General features: G+C 36.2%; 1 protein-coding gene across 1 annotated transcript in view; it reads right to left on the reverse strand.

Moving 5' to 3' along the window:
• Positions 1–20800, reverse strand: part of KNL1 (kinetochore scaffold 1) — a 44505-nt gene that overhangs the window by 18487 nt on the left and 5218 nt on the right. Inside the window, exons 5-9 of the mRNA XM_063091529.1 lie at positions 14012–14064; positions 13701–13734; positions 10148–10185; positions 7545–7597; positions 1702–6753 (exon numbers count right to left, since the gene is read on the reverse strand). Coding sequence (XP_062947599.1) covers positions 1702–6753; positions 7545–7597; positions 10148–10185; positions 13701–13734; positions 14012–14064 — 5230 coding nt within the window. The remainder of the gene's footprint in view (positions 1–1701; positions 6754–7544; positions 7598–10147; positions 10186–13700; positions 13735–14011; positions 14065–20800) is intronic.

Genomic DNA, 20800 nt, shown 5'->3' on the forward strand with positions numbered 1-20800 from the left:
AACATTATCACAATAAAGTTATGATACTGTATACTTATAATAACTAAATATTTGTTGAACATTAACAGAAATATTACTTCTAACATAAAATTTTTCTATAGTTCATATGAAATACCTTAGTAAAGAATCAGAATAGTAACAGGCAACTTAGGCCTTTAATTAGAGTTTAAAGTAATTTTATTAAAACATTTATATAAATAACTTTGTACAATTATAAAGTATAAGCAAATTGTTTCTTAGATGTATCTAAGTTATAGCTAGATCCTATAAGCTACCAAATGTTGTCCTATCCAATTATCCAAGTACTAGCCACTAACGTTAGGGCTACTACACTGCAGAAAACCAGACTAGAGTATTGACTATACATGGTGGCCCTGGCTAGAGTGCAGAGAAGAAATTTATTTCCAGGCTATAGTACTTTCTTTCCCCACTGACCAGGACTCCTTTGGCTGAAATCAAATAAGTAATGTGGTCCTGCTTTATTTATTATAATCATTTGACTTCACAGCTCTAAATGCCATCTTTATTTATCTACTTACATGTTTTTTGAAAACAATATATTCTTTGTCTAAATGCTAGAATGTAAGTTCAATGAGAGCAGATTTTTGTCTGTGCATTCCCCCTGATGCATTGCCAGAACCTAAAACAGTACCTAAAACAGCAGATATTCAATAAATATTTATTGAACAAAATAGAATACTAATTTTCATAGAATCTATTCATTAGACTTAAATTTTATATTAGTATTACTACTTTCTCAAAACTTCATGACTAACCATTCTCTCATGATGTCATCTTATAGAGCTGAAATCATCTTCTATGCTTATTTATGTATTTAACAAGTTTAAGCTTTCTGTGAACCTCTGATACTTTCTAATCTTTATTTCCCCAGGTGTAAAACTTGATTTGAATGACAGGTTTTGTTCTCCCCAAGTTATCCAAATCAGTGTTTTTTGACTTAAAATATCTACTTTCTTTCTTTTTTTTTTTTTTTGTCTTTTTTCATGCCCGGCAAGGGGATCGCAACCCTTGGCATGGCGTCGCCTGCACTGCGCTCAGCCAGTGAGCGCAATGGCCAGCCCTATATAGGATCCGAACCTGTGCAGCGGGAGCGCCGCACTCTCCCGAGTGCACCACGCGGTGGGCCCTTAAAATATCTACTTTCAATAAATACAAAATATCACTTCATTTAGAGATATTGGGCTTGACCTGGGCATTCTTCCACCCACTAAAGAAATGGACTGTCAGCTTCTACATATCCTTATTAACCAAGAAAATTCAGTCAAGCTTTTCTTGTGCAGTTTGCATAACAGAAAGACTTTGTACTCCCCAAATTTTTATAGCACAGAAGATGACTTTTCAAACTATATATACCCTCCCTAGAGATTCTCATATACAAAGCAACATTGACAAATCACCAGAGGTGACAGAATGTTTAGAATTACACAATTCCAAAATTGGTTAATTTTTGTACTACTTCCCATTTCATTTTTTGTGACATATTTGTCACTTTAAGTTGTCCTAAAATCTAGTTGTTAGTCAATTAATTTCTGAAAGTTCTACTTAGGAATATTTCTCAAGCCCTATTACTGGAAATAATCAATTTCTGATTACCCAAGACTAAAATTAAAATTAAAGAACACCCACAATTAAAAAACCCCCAAAACTCAAGAACATTCCTTGGTTTAAGACAGAGCTCACCTCATGATCTTGTGCAGTACCACTAAGCTTAATCTCCTTTTTTCTGATTTTTTTCTCATTCTGAATATCATCATCTTCTTGTATCCAAGTTCTTTTCTGGTTATTGCAAGTTTCTTCCATTTTATTTTCAGATGCTGAAATTGCTTTTTGGTATGTCTCAGTTAAAGCCTTTTCCTCGGTTTCTACGCTAATAGAGTCTGAAGAATTAATCTCATCAGGAAATATAGGGAGATTTTCCTCATTTATATATTGAGATGGACTTAAGTTCAGTTTAGCTACAACAGATCCAATGCCTGAATCCTTGCTGGAGACTGGCTGAGTTTCTAAATGATTTAAATTACTTCCAGCTGTGTCTGCTGGAATCTGCTCCAGGTCATCAATACCAGTGACACTACAATTTCTCTTGTTCGGCAATCTGGGCAAAAAGATTCCCAAAGAGTATCGCCTCACTTTATCTTTAACAACTGCATTTAATGGTACAGAGGTAGTTTCAACTCCATTATGAGAATTTTTATTTTTTTCACCTCTATTATCTTTAGCATTGCTAGAGACAAGGTTAATATTAGGTATTTCTGTTGCTTGCACTATACTTATATCATTGTGTGCCTTATTTCCTAATTCAAGTAATTGTTCTGGAGGAGGTGGTATATGACCAGTTCGAAAATCTAAAACCTCTTCAGTTTTTCCATTCAAATTATTTGGATTTGGTTTGACACTACTAAAACATGGAGCATTGGATGCAATTATAGGATCTGAGGCTTCTCTAGCATTGGCACGGGTTTGAATAACTTGCTTAGTTGAGTTTGAGTTACTGTGGCCATCTATACTGGTTTTACATTTCACTGTTTGAATATCTTCCTTCAGTTCTTTTTTACAGGCTATAGCAAACTGTTTCTCCTTATTGAGCATTTTGGACTTGTTTTCACATGTGGGTACAGAGGAATTTCCTACAATATCTAAACTCTTATTTCCAGTTTTAGACAGTATTGATTCATCTTTATTGACAATCCTCTGTCCTTTTTGAGGTAATGGAGATTGCTGGGTTGAGAGATGAGGCTCAAAAGCAATACAAACATTATCAACAAAGGCCTCAATTTGATCCTTTGGAAGCTTAAAAGATACTTGCTTTGAATTAAGGTCAGTCATCTCCCCCAGATCTTCACTGTATACTACAGTTTCATTAGCTAATAGATTTTGGGGCTCCTTAAAAAGATCCTGATCTTTGAGCAATGTTTTAACACAATCTAACTGTCCTGTAGTATTGGCTTGATTAACTTCTTCCTTCTGTAACAAAGGACAAGGAGCAGAGAGAGGTAGTCCCTCAGATTCCAAGTAATATTTACTAGCTAAATCGTTTGTATAAGCAAGATCACTTTGCACTGCACGATTACTGGCTTTCTCCTTATCTTTATCATGTAAGGACATGACATTATCCTTCAAATCATCTAAACAGGAAATCATATTTGGCAAACTGGAATAATCATCACTGGATCCACAAATAGCAGTTGCATGACTGCTTGTAAAATCCACATTTCTTCCATCAGTAGTGCATAAGTGACTACTGTCAATTTTGGCGTTTTCCAATGTATAGGCCTGGTCTACAACTTTCCCCATGACCTCTTCATCTGTAGCAGCACTATGGAATTTGATGATTTCCATTTCATCTTGATCCCCAGACAATGTATTAGTAGAAACAAAGGGTATCATATGATTCTTTTGCTCAGTATGAAGAACAGTTTTGTTCTTTACAGCCAATGCTTGTTTTTTAGAGATTTCTTGAACACAGCTATCATCCTTAGTAAAAGAAACACCCAAGTTTCTTTCTTTTGCTGTTCCAAATGTAGGGTATTCTTTAAATATTTTCTCTGTGGCTTGACGATCAATGAAAACAGTATGGGACTTGGTGACTTCCAGATCATTGTGACTATCTACAAACATTACAGTTTTGCCCATAGGCCTAGCAGTTATTTCATCTGGTGAGATGGTTCTACAGTCTAAGGCAGTTGTGTGACTTCTAGTGATCTCCATGTCATCCTGCCCACATGAATATAACACAGTTTTAGAAGTTCCTGCAAAAGGTAGCAAATGGAAATCCTCTCTATCTTCCAGGGCACTTTTGTTATTTATTTCTACCATACAACTCTGCGTGATTTCCATATCATTTTTATCATTCTCTGAAAATACAATGGTCTTGTCATTTTTGAGGCTAAGGCTTTTTCTTTTCTGACTTTTGCCTGATAGAGGTTTATTTGGAAACCCAGGCTTCTGTACATCTTTGACATCTATCCAAGTGGTTGATTTAGACATTTCCATGTCCTCATCAGGTATAGATGCTACACCTTTCTCTATAGGACCAATATTAGGCCATTCCTTCAGTAGTGTTAGCTGGCTGCCTTTTGCTGCAGGATGGTCACATTCATCATTTTCTGGAAAGAAAACATTTTCCTCAGTAGATGTTGCTTTTGGATTTCGTAGGCTTCTCCTTTTGGATAGTTCAAAGTTAGGTGTGTCTGGAAACACAGTTCTTTCCTTTTCTTGGTAATCAACGAAAACAGTGTGGGACTTTGTCATTTCTAGTTCTTCATGATTATCTACAAATATTACAGTTTTGTCCATAGGCCTAGTAGTTATTTCATATGGTGAGACAGTTTTACATTTTAAGGCAGTTGTATGACATTTAGTGATCTCCATATCATCCTGCCCACATGTATAGAAAACAGTTTTAGAAGTTTCTGCAGAAGGCACCAAATAAGAATCATGTTTGTCTAATAAAGGTCTATGGTTTATTTCCACTGTATAACTCTTGGTGATATCCATATCATTTTTATCATCCTCTGAAAATACAGTAGTCTTATCAATTTTTAGTTCATCAACACTTTTCCTTCCACAAATTTTGACATTTTGCTTTTCCTTCAGAAATCCAGATTTCTGTACATTTTCATCCTCTAACACATCCATGATAAATACTCCAGTTTGTTCTGCAGGACTTTTATCACAATTTTCAATTTTTACTGCTATCTGTCTTTCTACTGTTGTTAGCTGGCTGGAAGTGTGTTCTGAATTAGTTCTACCAAGTTCTTGTACTTCAGGACCAAATCCAATGACAACAGTGTGGCTCTTGGTTAGATCCATATTTTGCTCCTCCTCTGAACAAATAATCATCTTGTCGTAAGAACAGTCAGGTATGGGATCACCTAAACTTTTCCTCAGTGGCTCAGGCAGTTTAGAATTCTGGCCTAGTACAGATTTCACTGTATGACTGTTAATAGCAGCACTGTGATTTTTCATGGCAGATTGTCCTTCTGATGAAAATAATGGCTTTATGATAGAAAACAAAGATTGCTCACATGAAAATGTATTTCTGTTATTTCCCAGTGCTTCTTGTTTATCAAGAACTCTACCAGAGTAGACTATATTATGGCTTATGTCCTGATTACTGTTAGCTGACTGAGGATAATCTTTATCAAGACAGAGTGAAATTGTCAAAACTTGATCTTTTTCTTTGCCCCGGGTGTCAGTTAGGATGCTTTTAGAAATTATGTCTTGTCGTGGGGATGGTTCAATATGACTTTTGGTCATTTTTTCCCATTCACCTGAGGGACTTTTGCTGTGAGAGTGACATTTACTGGTATTCTCAGGTGCTGGGTTATAAGATGCAAGAGGAGCTTGACTTCCTAAGTTACTTGTATGACTTTCAGTCAAATCCATACCTTCACCTGCTAAGAGTTCAGTCTTTTTGTCAGTCAATGAAATAGATAAAGGATTTGCCAGGCTTTGCTGTAATCTTTCCTTATGTACATAAGGAACTGAGCTACAATTTACATTCATTTTCCCATCTTCTGACACAGTTATGAGATTTTGGAGCATAATTTCTTTTTCAGATATTGGTACAGCTGCTATCTCTACATTTGTCTGATCTTGTTTAAAATTTTGGTTATCTATTGCAATCGTGTGACTCTTGGTAATGTCCATGCTATCCTCTCCTGAATAAATAGTTTCCTCTATGACATGGGAGATGGCATCTGGATTGGGATACATTTTAGAATAATTACTGTCATCCTTTAGCAAATTTTTCTCCTCTCTCATATTTGAAAGACACTTGGTCAATTCCATTGCATCATTACAACTAGAATAGAAAACTGTCTTATAACCTTGAATAGCTGGACTAGAACACTTAAATACTGGCGTCATGGCCAGTGTTCTAGCATCTTGATTAGAAGTCTGCACAACTGTGTGAGTTTCTGCTTCCATAATATGACTCTTGGTAATATGTATTTTATCTTCAGGGTTTAAGGAAGGGTCTTGAAAAGCAGTATTTGGTTTATTCTTAAAGATTGTTTTCTTCCCTGGAGGTTTAGTACAATAGCCTGTTATAACATCCATCGTAACATTCTGAGTTTGATTTTCTATTTCAGATAAATTACCTGCTGAGGGTAAAACCTGTATAGTGTGGTTAATTGTCAAGTCCATAAAGTTGCTGCCATATATTGTATTATTACCACCTTTAAATTCCCATAAGTTGGCCTCACTGGATGTTGGAACCAAAGTCTGAATATTGGCTGTATGACACCGGGTGTAATTCATCCCTTCTTCTTGTTCTCTAAATAGTCTAGTCATATTACTGTTATTCTCATCTGCATTAAGAGATACATGCATTTGATGTGTAGAAGAGGCACTATTTGATTCTTTGGAATATACAGGTATCTCGGAATTTTCTTTATCAGGCCCTGTAGAAGGAGAAGCATTATATTTTCCTGTTTTCAATCTTTTTATGAAATCATTGAAATTTATTTTCTTTTCTGAATAAGTGTTTTGATCCACAGAAAAATTAAATTCTTTTTTCATTCTTGAATCCCCAGTGTGGAGCTTTAAGTTAGCCAGAAATGAAGTGGTATCTATCTTGGTGGACTTTTCACTTTTGGTACCATCTAAAAGGCCTTTGGTAATCATCACGGTGTGACTTGCTGTTAGGTCCATCTGGTTTTCATCAGAAAAGATGACTGTCTGGTCATTCACATGTTTCCTTTCATGGTTGTATTCTATAATGGAAAACTATAGTGAAAGCAAAATATAAGAGATCAGACCAAATGCAAACTTTTAAAAAGGTATTTTATAACATGTACTAAACAAACAATCCTCAGTGATGGTTTTATGACACTTTGGTTTGTTTGAGTCAATGGTGTGGTAAATTGCATATGATTTGTTATTGAACTTTTTTCTCAAGTATGTGAATAATTTACTTTTCAGAATTTTGGGACAAATTAAAAAGTCAAGGTTAACTACACACCCATTAGAATGACTGAAAAATGAAAAAGACTGACAACACCAAATATGACCATAATGAAAATTTGAATTACTACATTGGATAGAAGGTCATTCTTATCCTAACAACAACAAAAAAAATGGAAAGGTGTTTAAGTTCATGATGGCTAATTTATATTACACTTTGTTCTGGTGGTTTTACTTGCAAGGACATGGTTTAACTCCTTGCCACTCAGAGTCTGGTCTGTGGACCTGTGTACTAGTATTACTCAGGAGACTGTTAGAAATATAGACTTTCATGGTCTACCCCATTTCTACTGGATAAGAATCTATATTTTAACAAAATCTTGAGATAATTCATATGCTCTTTAAAGTTTGAAAAGCCCTAGTATATTTCCCTATCATAAACTGGCAAATTTAACTATTCTTAGTCAACCAGAAAGGTAGAAAGTTTTTCCAGTCAATGCTGATTCATTTAGGTAAGTCATCCCTCAATTATGCCGTTACCATTAAATTGTTTAGTGTTTTTTATGTTTTAACTGTGAAGACAGATTAAAACGTAAAGGCACTTGCATGAATACCTCTTTCTGTTGCATCTGGGTCTGAATGGGAGCACAAAGCAATGTGTTCATCCCTATTGTGAAAAAAAGAAAAAAATATAGTCAAAAAAAATATCACCAAGAGCCTGATTTTCCTTTTCTTAGGTTCTTCATCAGTTACAAGTATTTACAAGTTACCAAGCCCTTCATAAGGACTTGGGTATTAAATTACATTAAGACTTTTTTTGGGGGGGAGGAATGGAGGGTGTGGCTGGGTGGTATAGGGATCCAAACCCTTGACCTTGGTGTTATCCATACCACTGCTCTAACCAATTGAGCAAACTGGCCAGCCCTCAATAAGACTTTTTATTGTCCAATTTTAGTGACAGAGAGATCAGAGATTACTGAATCCTCTGCATGACTGAAATATTTTTAGAATGTGGTAGTGTTTTAAAGGTGGAAACTAGACTACTTATTATTATTTTTACTTTTCTATTTTTATTTCCTGGATAGTAGAGGTTACATGAAGAGTACCACATAATGAGACTGAAAGGTGAAGGTAAGATTCTGAAGGGTCTTTTATTCTATGTTAAGGAATCTAGATATTTCCATGAGAAATATGCATTTTATTTTATTTTTTCTGGTGGCTGATATGGGGATCCAAACCCTTGACCTGGGTGTTACAACACGGCACTCTAATCAACTGAGCTAACCAGCCATCACTTCATTTTATAAAAATAATTTCATTATAAAATTAAATGCATTTTAGAAAAATAATTAAAATAATGAGAAGAAAGTAGATTCTAGAGAAGATGAACGAATGAGGAAGCTACTGCAATAGTTCAGATATAACAGGAGAAGAATTTATGTTAGGGCAGAGACAATGAAAATGGAAATAGACCCAAGACATTTTAGAACTGAAATATAAAGATTTAGGTAACAAAATGGACTTTGGAAATAAGGAATGAATTGAAGATGCTATACTAAAACAGGAAAAACATTTAAAAATACTTAAATTTAAAGGCAAATCTTTAGAACATTAAAAAAAATTATGGCAAACTCGAGTGCATATGATAAAGTAATCATAGGCTTTTTATTAAAAGGCTTATTTATATATCAGGCTTCCATTCATTTGTTCAACAAGTATTGTTCAGAACCTATTATGAGCAAAAAAACAACTGTATACTAAGGCACAAAGAAGAACAAGGTAAAATTTCTGAACTCAAAAAGTTCATAGTTTAATAAGAAAGCCAGAAGTGAATACCTAAAATACAATGTAATAAATTCTAAATAGACTGAGAAAAGGGGTGTTGTGTGACCACAGTGACTAACTCTTTGGTTTTGTCAGAGAAGGCTCTATTTAAGCCAGTGCTACTTGACGTATGGTGCCAGTCTGAATTGCTTATTTATGATGACATGGAGCTTGCAGGAAATGTAAATCCTGTAATAATTCCCTCATCAAGAAAGCCTTGGGGGCCAAGCCCGTGGCGCACTCAGTAGAGTGCTGTGCTGGGAGCACGGCGACGCTCCCGCCGCGGGTTCGGATCCTATATAGGAATGACCGGTGCACTCACTGGCTGAGTGCCGGTCACGAAAAAAAAAACGACAAAAAAAAAAAAAAAAAAAAAGAAAGCCTTGGGCCGAGCCTGTGGCGCACTCGGGAGAATGCGGCGCTGGGAGCGCAGCGACGTTCCCGCCGCGGGTTCGGATCCTATATGGGAATGGCCGGTGCACTCACTGGCTGAGTGCCCGTCACGAAAAAAAAGAAGAAAAAAAAAAGCCTTGCTAAGGAAAAATGTCAGCTGAACTAAACAGCTTAGTAACATAGTTAATTTACATTATGGTACAAGTTCCTTTTCTTGCATGGACTGAATAGTTTGTGAACTGGCTACTTTGAATAGCACTGAAGTTAAGCTAAGTGAAGTGAAAAATGAGACTGACAGGCATATTGGAGCAGGAAGAGCAGTTTAGGTAAACAAAATAGCATTTATAAATGCATACAGGCAGAAAAACAGTTGATATGGGGAAGGGCTAATAATTCATTATGACCTAGAGCATAGGATACCTATAAAGGGCAGGTGTTAAAGTTGAAGAAGACAGGCCAAATTATAGGACTTTCTAAGTCAGTACTAAAGAGTGTGGGCTTTACTCTATAAGCAAAAATGTGTCAGTGAACCAATTTAAGCTGAGAGGCAATATAATCAGATTTAGAAATATGGGGAATGGATCAGGAAAGATAAACTAAGTACAATAACCCAAGAATGAATAATGAAGACTAGAATTAAAGCTGTGGCAGAAGGAATAAAGAATAGGTAACAGATTTGCAAGATATTTCGGAGAAAGAATAGACAGAAATTAGGGCCAAATGAATATGGGGAATAAAGGAAGAGTTCAGAATGATCCTTTGATTCCTGACTTCACTGAGTCAAGTGAGTTAAGTGAGCAGTAGTCCAAGATAGAGAAAACAGGAGGAACAGCAGGTTTGAAAGAAATAGTGAGTTTGTGAAATTTTAAATTGAAGACTTTTTGTAATGAACAAAAGCTCTCTGTACATTTTTTTTCATGATTCTTGTACATATAACTTACCAAGGAATCTGGATGAAGAGAAGGATATATGATAAGAAAAGTATTCTGTTCATACTCACCAGAAATCTCATGGTAATTATCTTCAGAATTCTTATTCCTAAAAATTAAAAAGTATTTTTATAATCTGTACCCCCCCAAAATACCAAAATTCACAACAGTTGAAAGAATAGGGAAGGTGAAACATTTTCATGGGGTGAAAATTACAAAGACATCTTTTAAAAAAAGACTCATCTACTGTACTGGCCAGCTGCCAAAAACAACATCTAATGCTGGCTGAAAAAAATTACAAAGCAGTTAAAGGACGTTTTTCAGATTGTTCTTAATGGTCTGTTAATTTCACGAATGCTATAAAAAATATGCTTAATACAAATACAGATATCCACCAGTCAAGATGGAGGAATAGATGGTTCCCAGCGTCATTCTCTCCCATAAATCAACCAATTTACAACTATAAAAATGTAACATCAGCCAAGCTGGGGCCGCTGGAGCTCAGAGGAAGAGGAAGAGAGACCTACGGAGTTCATGAAGGTGGGATAAACCATGATGAGAGAAAGAAAAAACTGCTCTGAGTGTTTCGGGCTGCAGCCACTTTAAGGCTGGAGCTGATGAGCACATGGAGCAGGAGCCAGCAGAAGCTGCAGCTGTACCCTTCAGATGGAGTTACTTGGAGACGGCAGGGGAGAAGAGGGCCTTGGCAGCCCCCAGGACAGCAAGACCACTAATAGAGTTCCTGTGGACCCACGTAAGAGCGAGGAGTCAGAACAACTGAAAAAAGGGAGCCATTCAGAGGCTGGTAAGTCATCACAAGGGACTGGCGCAGGGCCTGTCCCATGGGAAGTGTTTGGAGCATGGGCAGTGGGGGAGACAGGCCCACTGGGAGAAAATTGGGATACAGCAAAGACAGCCGACCTGCCCCCCAGTCAGCGCAGGACCACTCAGAGGAGACTGGTCAGGAATGCAGAATTGCATGGGGTGCAGTTTGATGAAAAAACTCAGGCCCAGATCAGAGTTTCTACACAACCCAGGTGTACCGAGTATCTGGAGAGCCGTAAGTACCTATAAGGTCAACCATTAAACCCTGAGCTGCACAAAAAGCCTTCCCTAGGAAAACAGCAGCAAAGCAACAATTTAGCTCAACCCACAGGAAGTTCCCCCGTTTTAGAATAAGCAAAGGACAAAAAATTAGTTCCAGCCCAGGCATACCACCGATGCATTGGACCCTGCCTGGGAACCCGAGGCTTGGAGCCAGGGACCAGACCCCCTTCCCACAACCAGGCACACTGTGCCAGCACATCAGGGCCCGCCCAGTGACCCAAGGCATGGATCCGGGGACTGGACCCCCCTCCCACAGCCAGGCACACCACGCCCGTGCCTTGGGGCCTGCCCAGAGACCCGAGGCATGGAGAATGGGACTGGAACCCCCTCCCACAACCAGACACACTGTGTCAGTTACCTCAGGGCCCACTCAGTGACCCAAGGCATGGAGCCGGGGAGTGGACCCCCTCCTACAACCAGGCACACTGTGCCAGTGCCTTGGGACCTGCCCAGGGACCCAAGGCATGGATCTGGGGACCAGACACACCCCACAACCAGGCACACTGCCAGTGCCAAGAGCATGTCAAAAACATCATCTTCATGTGGGCAGCCCACCATAGCCACCACAATAACTACGGCTGCTGTGAAAGTGACTAGATGCCACAACCACTATGCAAATGGTTCACCAGCCACTGGAGTGCATTGACACAAGGAGAGTGACCAGCAGAGAAAAGAAGAGGATGTCTCTTGCCACAAAGCTCATTCCAGAGTGACAGAAGAAGCATCTGCTCTGTGATAATATTGGGGGACCATAACACACCTCTTAGCATTGGACAGATCATCTAGGCAACAAATCAACAGAGTAACCATTACTCTTTCAGAAGGAGAGAAGAAATCTAGGGTAATTAGAGGGAGAAGGGGGGAAGAAGGGGGGATGGGAAGAGGTTGGACAAGGGGCATAAAGAATAAGTATGATTTGTAACAATATATATGCTAGTAATATTGATTTGATCAACATATGTCAACGTTGAACCCCCAAAATATGTATAATCAATTGTGATTCAATAAAAATTAAAACAATAATAATAAAAAAATTAAAAAACCCAAAAGATAAACATGCACTTGGACATGTACAGAAAATTTCTGCAAGAACACCCAAAATTATCAACAGTGGTTGTGAGAAATTGGTCACCAGGCGAAGAGGGAGTAATTTTTCCTTTTCAATTTATGCTCCTTTTTACTTTTTTTTTTTTTTTTTTTAAAAAAAACATGACCAGTAAGGGGATCTTAACCCTTGACTTGGTGTTGTCAGCACCATGCTCACCCAGTGAGCTAACTGGCCATCCCTATATGGGATCCAAACCTGTGGCCTTGGTGTTATTAGCACCACCCTCTCCTGAGTGAGCCATGGGCTGGCCCCTCTTTTTTACCTTTTTGAAACCATAAATACTATTACTTCCACTTCTTTATTTCAACAATTTTAATTTAAAAATTTAATAGGTAACACATTCACATGGTTCAAAACTAATAAACCACAAAATCAACATGTATCCTCTAACAAGGTTCTCTTCTCTGCAGGCAATCTCACTAGTTTCTTCCATATATATATATATATATATATATATATTTATATATTTATATTTATTTATTTATTTTTTATTTTATTATTATTATTTTTTGGCAGCTGGCTAGTAAGGGAATCTTAACCCTTGTGTTATCAACCCCATACTATAATCAAGTGAGCTAATCAGCCAGCCCTCTTCCAGAGATATTTTATGCATATAAGTCAATACATATCCATGTGCATTATCTATATGAACACACGTATGAGTAAATACATATACATATATATATACACATACACACATGCTTTTTTCTTCTCCCTTTTACACATGTGGTAATATACTATGTACTTTGTTTTGCATCTTGCTTTTTATCCAAAGTAATAGTGATTAGAGATTTTTCTATTTAGTATATAAAGATAATTTTTCCCCTAGCTGCACAGTAGTCAAATATATGGAAAATGTATAATTTATCCATTCCTTTCGTAATGAAACTTAAGGACATGAATTGCTGAGTCAAAGGACATGTGCATTTAAAATTTTGAATAATATTGCCAAATTGCCTTCTATAATTTATACTCCCCCTAGCAATGAGTGACTTTTTAATTATATCCTTAACTGAATAGATAAAAAATATATCTCAATATAGCCTAAATTTGTATTTCTCTTATGATAAATAAAGGTAAGCATCTTTTCATTTGTTCAAGAGCTACTGGTATTTACTTTTCTATATATTAACACTAAGACTAATTTAATGAAAAAAATCTGAAGATTTGTTTGCTATTTGTTTTATACTAGCTGATGAACCTAAGGATTTATATACAAAAGTAAAGTGTTTCACTACTAGAAGCTGTACAATGTCCATATTTATTAGATATAGCAGTATACTAAATTCTGATAAGTATTCCACAAAAGGGACACAAAAATAAAAAACAAAAAGAATATTAATTTTGTAAAAACTTTAATAGAAATAAACAGCTTTTTAAAATATAATTTGAACATTTCTCTTACTTACTGTGTAAACAGAACATTTTCTCCTGCTTCTGTTTCTAAAAATAAAATAAAGATTAAATTTGTTCAAGGTACACTGGTAAAGCATTAGAAAAATTATGTAAGGACATTAACAATTAAAAATAAATAAATTACTAAATATCCACTCTACTTTCCACCCCTGACTCAAGATACGCTTTTTAAGCAAGATAACACTCAAGATATACTTTTTAAGCAAGGAAATAGACAATAAATTATACCAATTATCTAATTAGATAGTCATAGTAAAATTTTAAAGAAAACAGATTTAGCAGATATTGCAGTAACATAATTTACCTGCAATTTCTGACTTTCTCACTACTTTCATATGAGACTCTGTCTGGAATACCCTAGAAGAAAAAAACAAAGATTTCTGAAAATCTGCATTTTTAATTAAAATCTTTTGGTATTAATCTATAGTCTGCTTTGAGACAGGTAAAGATAATACTTTGATTTCAGCTTCTTCTTTGCTATACCACCTTACTGTTAGTATTTCAAATGCCAAAATGCACTTAGCACTCTAAAATCTGTTATGGCTTTTTTTTTTTTCCTGGACCGGTAAGGGGAGCGCAACACTCAGCACTGTGTTGCTCACACCACGCTCAGCCAGTGAGCGCACCGGCCATCCCTATATAGGATCTGAACTGCAGCCTCGGTGCTACCAGCGCCGCACTCTCCCGAGTGAGCCACGGGGCCGGCCCTAAATCTGTTATGGTTTTTAAATGAACTCTTACCTAATCATTACTTTATCCCTCCCAATAACCTAAAATATTCATGTTATTCAACAGTTATTTTATTTATTTATTTATTTTTTTAAAAAGATGACCGGTAAGGGGATCTCAACCCTTGGCTTGGTGTTGTCAGCACCACGCTCAGCCAGTGAGCAAACAGGCCATCCCTATATAGGATCCTAACCCGTGGCCTTGGTGTTATCAGCACCGCACTCTACCGAGTGAGCCACGGGCCGGCCCTTATTCAACAGTTATTAAGCACTTACTATATACCTGGTACTATACGAGAGTCTGGGATACAAACACATGATCCTTGACTTCAAGGAGCTTCTAATGTGTATAGAAAGCTAGAACAGTGATTATAAATATTTCACTGACTTATTAACAGTTCAGATAAGGTAGTGTGAACTCCAAAGGAAGGGATCCGTTTTCACTGGGATGATTAAGAATTAGATTCATGGAACGTTTGGTATCTGTCTTGAAGAATCTGACCAGTTCATTCAATTCTGCTAATATTAAGTATCATTCATTCATTATATAGAAGATATTCTTAATTAGAAATAGAATTTTGGCATAGCTGTAGCTTTTCCCACTGTCCAGTAACCAAGGGCAAACTACGTGGGCTTTAAAAAAAAAAAAAAAGGAATTTTATTTCAATTACAAAAGAGCAGAAAACATCTACATGTATAATGTGTGTCAGGCACTATGCTATGTTTTCTTTTCTTTTTTTTTGCAGCTGGCAGGTATGGGAATCCAAACCCCTAACTTTGGTGTTACAACACAGTGCTCTAACCTACTCAGCTAACTGGCCAGTCACTGTGCTATCTTCTTTACATGCATTTTTAATGTTTTTAACAATTACCATTTTATTTTGCCGATATAGATACTGAAGGTCATAAAGGTTAAGTAACCCCATGTAACTGATAAGTGGCAGACCTAAAATACCCCAAAATGTGAAAAACAAAATAGAAAACATTGTAATATAATGATTAAGAAAACTTGATGGCTGGCCAATTAACTCAGCTGGTTAGAGCACAATGTTGTAACACCAAGGTCAAGAGTTTGGATTACCATACCCACCAGTCGCCAAGAAAAAAAAAAAAATACTTCACGTGAAATAGTCCAAAGTCTGAGCTCTACCCCTTAATAGGTATGGGAACTTGAGCAAGTTACATAATCTAAGCCTCAGATTCCTCTCATCCGTAAAATGAGATGTGATTGTTAGGATTCAATGAGATAATGCATACAATAGTTAGCACAGTGCCTGTTATATTGTAAACATTGAATATTAGCAATTAATCAAATTTTGACTTATTTCAAGAAATTATGGGAGACAAGTATCTTCCTACGTTAAAATAATCATTTCAATATGGTTATTGAGATAGCATAGTTTCTTAGAGAGATAATTCAAAAGAAAGGCACCTATTGTCAGGTTTTTAAAATGTGAAAGAGAAAAGAAGCTCTTAGAAATTGCTTTTAGCAAGGAGAGAGAATATTTTTTAAGATGCAAAAAATATGAATGACTTCTGATATGCCTCTTCTAACTTTATGGAAAATAAGGACTTGAATTTAAAAATAACAACAATAACAAAAAGAAAAATCAGTTTGATTGTTCCATCTTAGTAACATCAAAATGATTCCAGATGGATCAAATACATTTAAAATGAACCAACCAACCAACCAACCAACCAAACAAATAAATTAAAAAAAAAAAAAGAACCTATAAAAAGCCAGAAGAGGGCTGGCTGGCTGGTTAACTCAGTTGGTTAGAGCATGGTGTTTCAACACTAAGGTCAAGGGTTTGGATCCCCTCACTGGCCAGCTGCCAAAAAAAAAAAAAAAAAAAAAAGCCAGAAGAAAATGCAGGTGACTTAAAAAAATAACTTTACAGTTGGCATTTTAAACAAATCTGGAAACCAGAAACCATAAAGAAAAAGATGGGCATATTTGACCAAAGCCACTTTTATGGTCAAACCTGCCCATATAAAGACTTAAAACTTTTATACAGCTGAACGCCCAATAAGCAAAATCAAAACAAGTAAAAATTGCAATGCAGATGAAAAAGGGCTGACAGCCCTAATAATTAAAGAACTTTAACAAGCCTAAAGAAAAAGACAACTACTCAGATCAAGAAGAATGACCTAGAAACAAAGACCAATCCAGTAGCAAGGAGAACCTATATCATCCAGCCTGTGGTTTCTAAATGCCATTTCCTACCAAAAGAAATAAGGAGCTCTTTGGAGAAACAGTTGATTCCGACTCAGGGGCAGAAAATACACAAAATGAACATGATTATCTTATTACACTATAAAGTAAAGAAGCTATCAAAGATTATTGGGGTTATATCAAATGTCAGAAACCAATCTGAAGAGACTCCACTGGCCAAAGAATAATTTGAGTATCAATAAAAACAACAACTATAATGTACTAAAACACATTAAATATACTTAACCACGACTTAGATACTTAAACTTAGATACATTAGGAATATGAAAGGGGGCTATAGATGAACACTATTTTTTTTAATTAAAAGAGAATAATATGTAACTTTAAACCTATACATTTGAAAAAAATCACTGATTTTCTAGGAAGATATAAATGATTAGAATTAGGTGAAAATACCAAGAAGATGTATGGGAGCTAAGAGGAAAAAAATAATTAGCTGAAGAAGCAGAAAACCACTAGCTAGTAAACGGAGTAGAAACTGAAAAGACAGATAACTATGTACATCTTATAAAGATACCTGGCCCATTAAAAAAAATTATGGTATATCCATGAGGCTTAAAAAAAAATGTGGAGGAGGCTCTTTATGTATTGATATGGAAAGATCTTTAAGATACATAGTTAAGTTAAAAAAAATGCAAATATAGAAGAATGTGGATAACATGGTACAATTTATAAATAAAAGTAAAAAAAAAGAAGGCATATTTTCATTGGCTTGTATATGTATAAAAATTATCTAAAAGGATAACAACATCTATTTGGGGGGATAAAAGCTGAACAGATAGGGCAGAGGAGTGGAAAGAAGATGCAGCAGTTTCGTGGGTCAGTTCCAACAAGCTTACATAAAGTATTTCAGAGCATAGAAAATAAAAAGCTTTCTGATTCATTTTATAAGACTTATAGAACCCCAATAGAAAGGCAGGTACACAAAAAAGTCTATAGGCAACCTCACATATAAATATTAATGCAAAAATCCCAAAATATTAGCAAATTGACTGTAGCAATGTTTTAAAAGAATATTTTATGACTAAGGATTTATCCCAGGAATGCAGAGATAATTCAACATCCAAAAAGTTATTTTATCATATTAAAGTAGAAAAAGCCATATAGCTATTTTACTGGGGGCGGGGCGTGGAGGGGAGGGACAGGATGGGCAGCTGGCTGGTATGGGGATCCAAACATTTGACCTTGAGGCTAGAACACTGCACGCTAACCAACTGAGCTATCTGGCCAGCACCCTTTACCCCATATAACTATTTTAACAGATGCTTTAAAAGCCTTTGGTAAAATCTGACACCCATTCTTGATTAAAAACAAAACAAAAATCTACAATGATAAAAGTTAAAATTAGCCAAAAATAAAGGGAGAACAGGGCTGGTTGAGGTGAGCTCAGTATGAGGTTCAAGGGTTCTGATCCCCATAGGTAAGCCACCAAACAACAAAAAAAGGGAGAATTAGGTATACTAGTTTTAACAAGAAAAGAAAATAGGCTGTGCGGCGCGCCCCCCTCCCCTGACATCTGCATCCAGCCTAGTGACAACCAAGCCGCCACCAGAAGCCCCAGGGGCCCACAGCCAGGGTGGGGTAGGGCCAAAGGCCTCAGCTACCCCCCCCCCAACTGTTCGCATCCAGCCCAGTGACAACCAAGCCACCATAGGAAACCCCCCAGGCTCCCAAACCAGAGTGAGGGGAGCCCGGAGTTGGCGGAGCCCGCAGGACTCAGCCATGCCCCCTGCCCTCCACAACCAGGCCAGCCCCACCCCAACACCGCCACCTCTATTTTCCTACCCTCCTCCCACCTGTCCCCTCATTGCTCCACAACAACATCTTTGAATGTATAAAAAATAATAAGTAAATTTTAAAAAAATTAATAGGCAAAACTACCCTATTAAAGATTGGCTATTGACTAAATTGAAAAATTTAAAACACTCAATCTACAACCTATAAGGTACAAACTGGAAAATCAAAGTAAGGAAATCATCTATGGACTATGAAGGTCTACACAAATGTAGGAAAAGTAAAGATAATTATGAAGTTAATTATTCAATACATTATGTTTCATAGCAAAAAAGTATTATAACTAAGGGTTGCTATCATACAATAAAAGGAAAGTTAAACACTGAAAACTAACAATGGATGACCGAAATTTCATATAAAAAACAAAATACCCATAGGGAAAAAAAAATGGAGAAATACAAAGATGAAAATGCAGAAATATGTTTAGATGCCTCAAATCAAAATTTTATTTTTTTTATTTATTATTTTTTTTTGTATTTATTGATTGATTGATTGATTGATTGATTGATTGTCTTTTTTGTGACCGGCACTCAGCCAGTGAGTGCACCGGCCATTCCTATATAGGATCCGAACCCGCGGCGAGTTGCCGCGCTCCCAGCGCAGCACTCTCCCTAGTGCGCCACGGGCTCGGCCCTCAAATCAAAATTTTAGAATGCCACGCATTAGGTAAGCAAAGAATGATTGTAAACCAATATAATGTAATTAATAAAGCATATTTAGCAAATATATAGAGAGCTAAATGAAAAGGGCAAAATAATTCTTTACTTAATTTTTCTGTAAATTTATCTTAATTATGGTTGTTTCTTGCTCTATGTTTATTTTTTTATCTACATAGTATCTATGACATAAGAAAGCTTTCAAAGGTATAATCTGTAGCAAAATTACTTATAAACAAGGATAGACACCCTAACTACAAAAATTATAGAAACACAAAATTTTAAATGCTCAATCACACAGAAACTTTAAAATATTTTTTTCAATGTTTCCTAAGTAGATGAGGAAATAAAAAATGCAAAATGTTAAAATGGGAGAACACAAACATAAATAAACAAAATAGAGAAAATCAGTAATTGCAAATAAAGTACAAATTAAAATGAGATAACATTATAATTGATCAATCAGCTAAAAATAAATTAGTGCTAAAATCTGATGTTTGTAGTATGTTGTGAAAAAATATTACTAGTGGCATTGAAACCAATAACAAAAATGTAATAATTGCTACATGCCTGCTTCTTAAGCCTGGCAATTCCACATTGGGGAATAATATTCCAAGGAAGTAACTCAAAAGACAAAAGGTAATCCACCTTATCTAAGGTAGCACAAGGAAAAATCAGAAAGTTAGAAATGGTTATTTTTACATTAACATGAACACACCTAAAGAAAAAATGTGAAAGAATAGTCAGCCTGAAACGAAGGGGGGGAAAATGAGTTACTAAATCAAGTCTTAGCCACATCTATCCAAGAACTATATAGAGAGAAGTATTCAAGGTTCGGCAGTCGGTATGTATGTATCTGTTGTGGAGATAGATCCATAGATTTCATAGCCTGACACCATTAAACATTTTGAATCATTCAAGGGCCGGCCTGTGGCTCACTCGGGAGAGTGCGGTGCTGATAACACCAGGGCCACGGGTTCGGATCCTATATAGGGATGGCCAGTTGGCTCACTGGCTGAGCGCGGTGCTGACAACACCAAGTCAAGGGTTAAGATCCCCTTACCGGTCATCTTTAAAAAAAAAAAAAAAAAAAATCATTCAAGTAACTACAAGCTCAAATTCCATGATAAGCAACCCATATTTACATTATAATTTACTTTTTTAGGTAGAATACCCTATAAAGAGTGTACTGATATGCTCAAACAAGTGATCTGATTCACTGCTTCTTTTGGTATATTTAGTGCTGGCATTCTATTTATACACAAATTTCTAGCATATTAATTTATCTTATCTCTAAGAGATCAACCCATTCTCGGTGCAGACAAAAACAATATGGAGTCTGTAAAACCAAGGGCAAGATCTAAAAAGACACTGGAGACTTCATCAAGGAATATACCACCTAGGGAAGTCTATTGGCAGGCAATAGCTAGTCTTCCCTAACTACATAAAAATCTCATAATACATCTTTTTTTTCAAAATTCAACACATATGAAATATTGGCAACTCATGTTTATCCAGGGAGACATTAACTGACTTATGGATAAGAGGTAAATAGAAAAAAGTTATAAAACTAGAATTACTACCAATTAACAACAAAAAAATATATATTTCAGAAGGCTTTTACTGTTTGGAACTACTTAGTAACCAAAAGATGTCACATTGTGTTTACTGCAAAGTGG

The sequence above is a fragment of the Cynocephalus volans genome, chromosome 3 (genome assembly GCF_027409185.1).
Source record: "Cynocephalus volans isolate mCynVol1 chromosome 3, mCynVol1.pri, whole genome shotgun sequence".
NCBI classification, from domain to species: domain Eukaryota; kingdom Metazoa; phylum Chordata; class Mammalia; order Dermoptera; family Cynocephalidae; genus Cynocephalus; species Cynocephalus volans.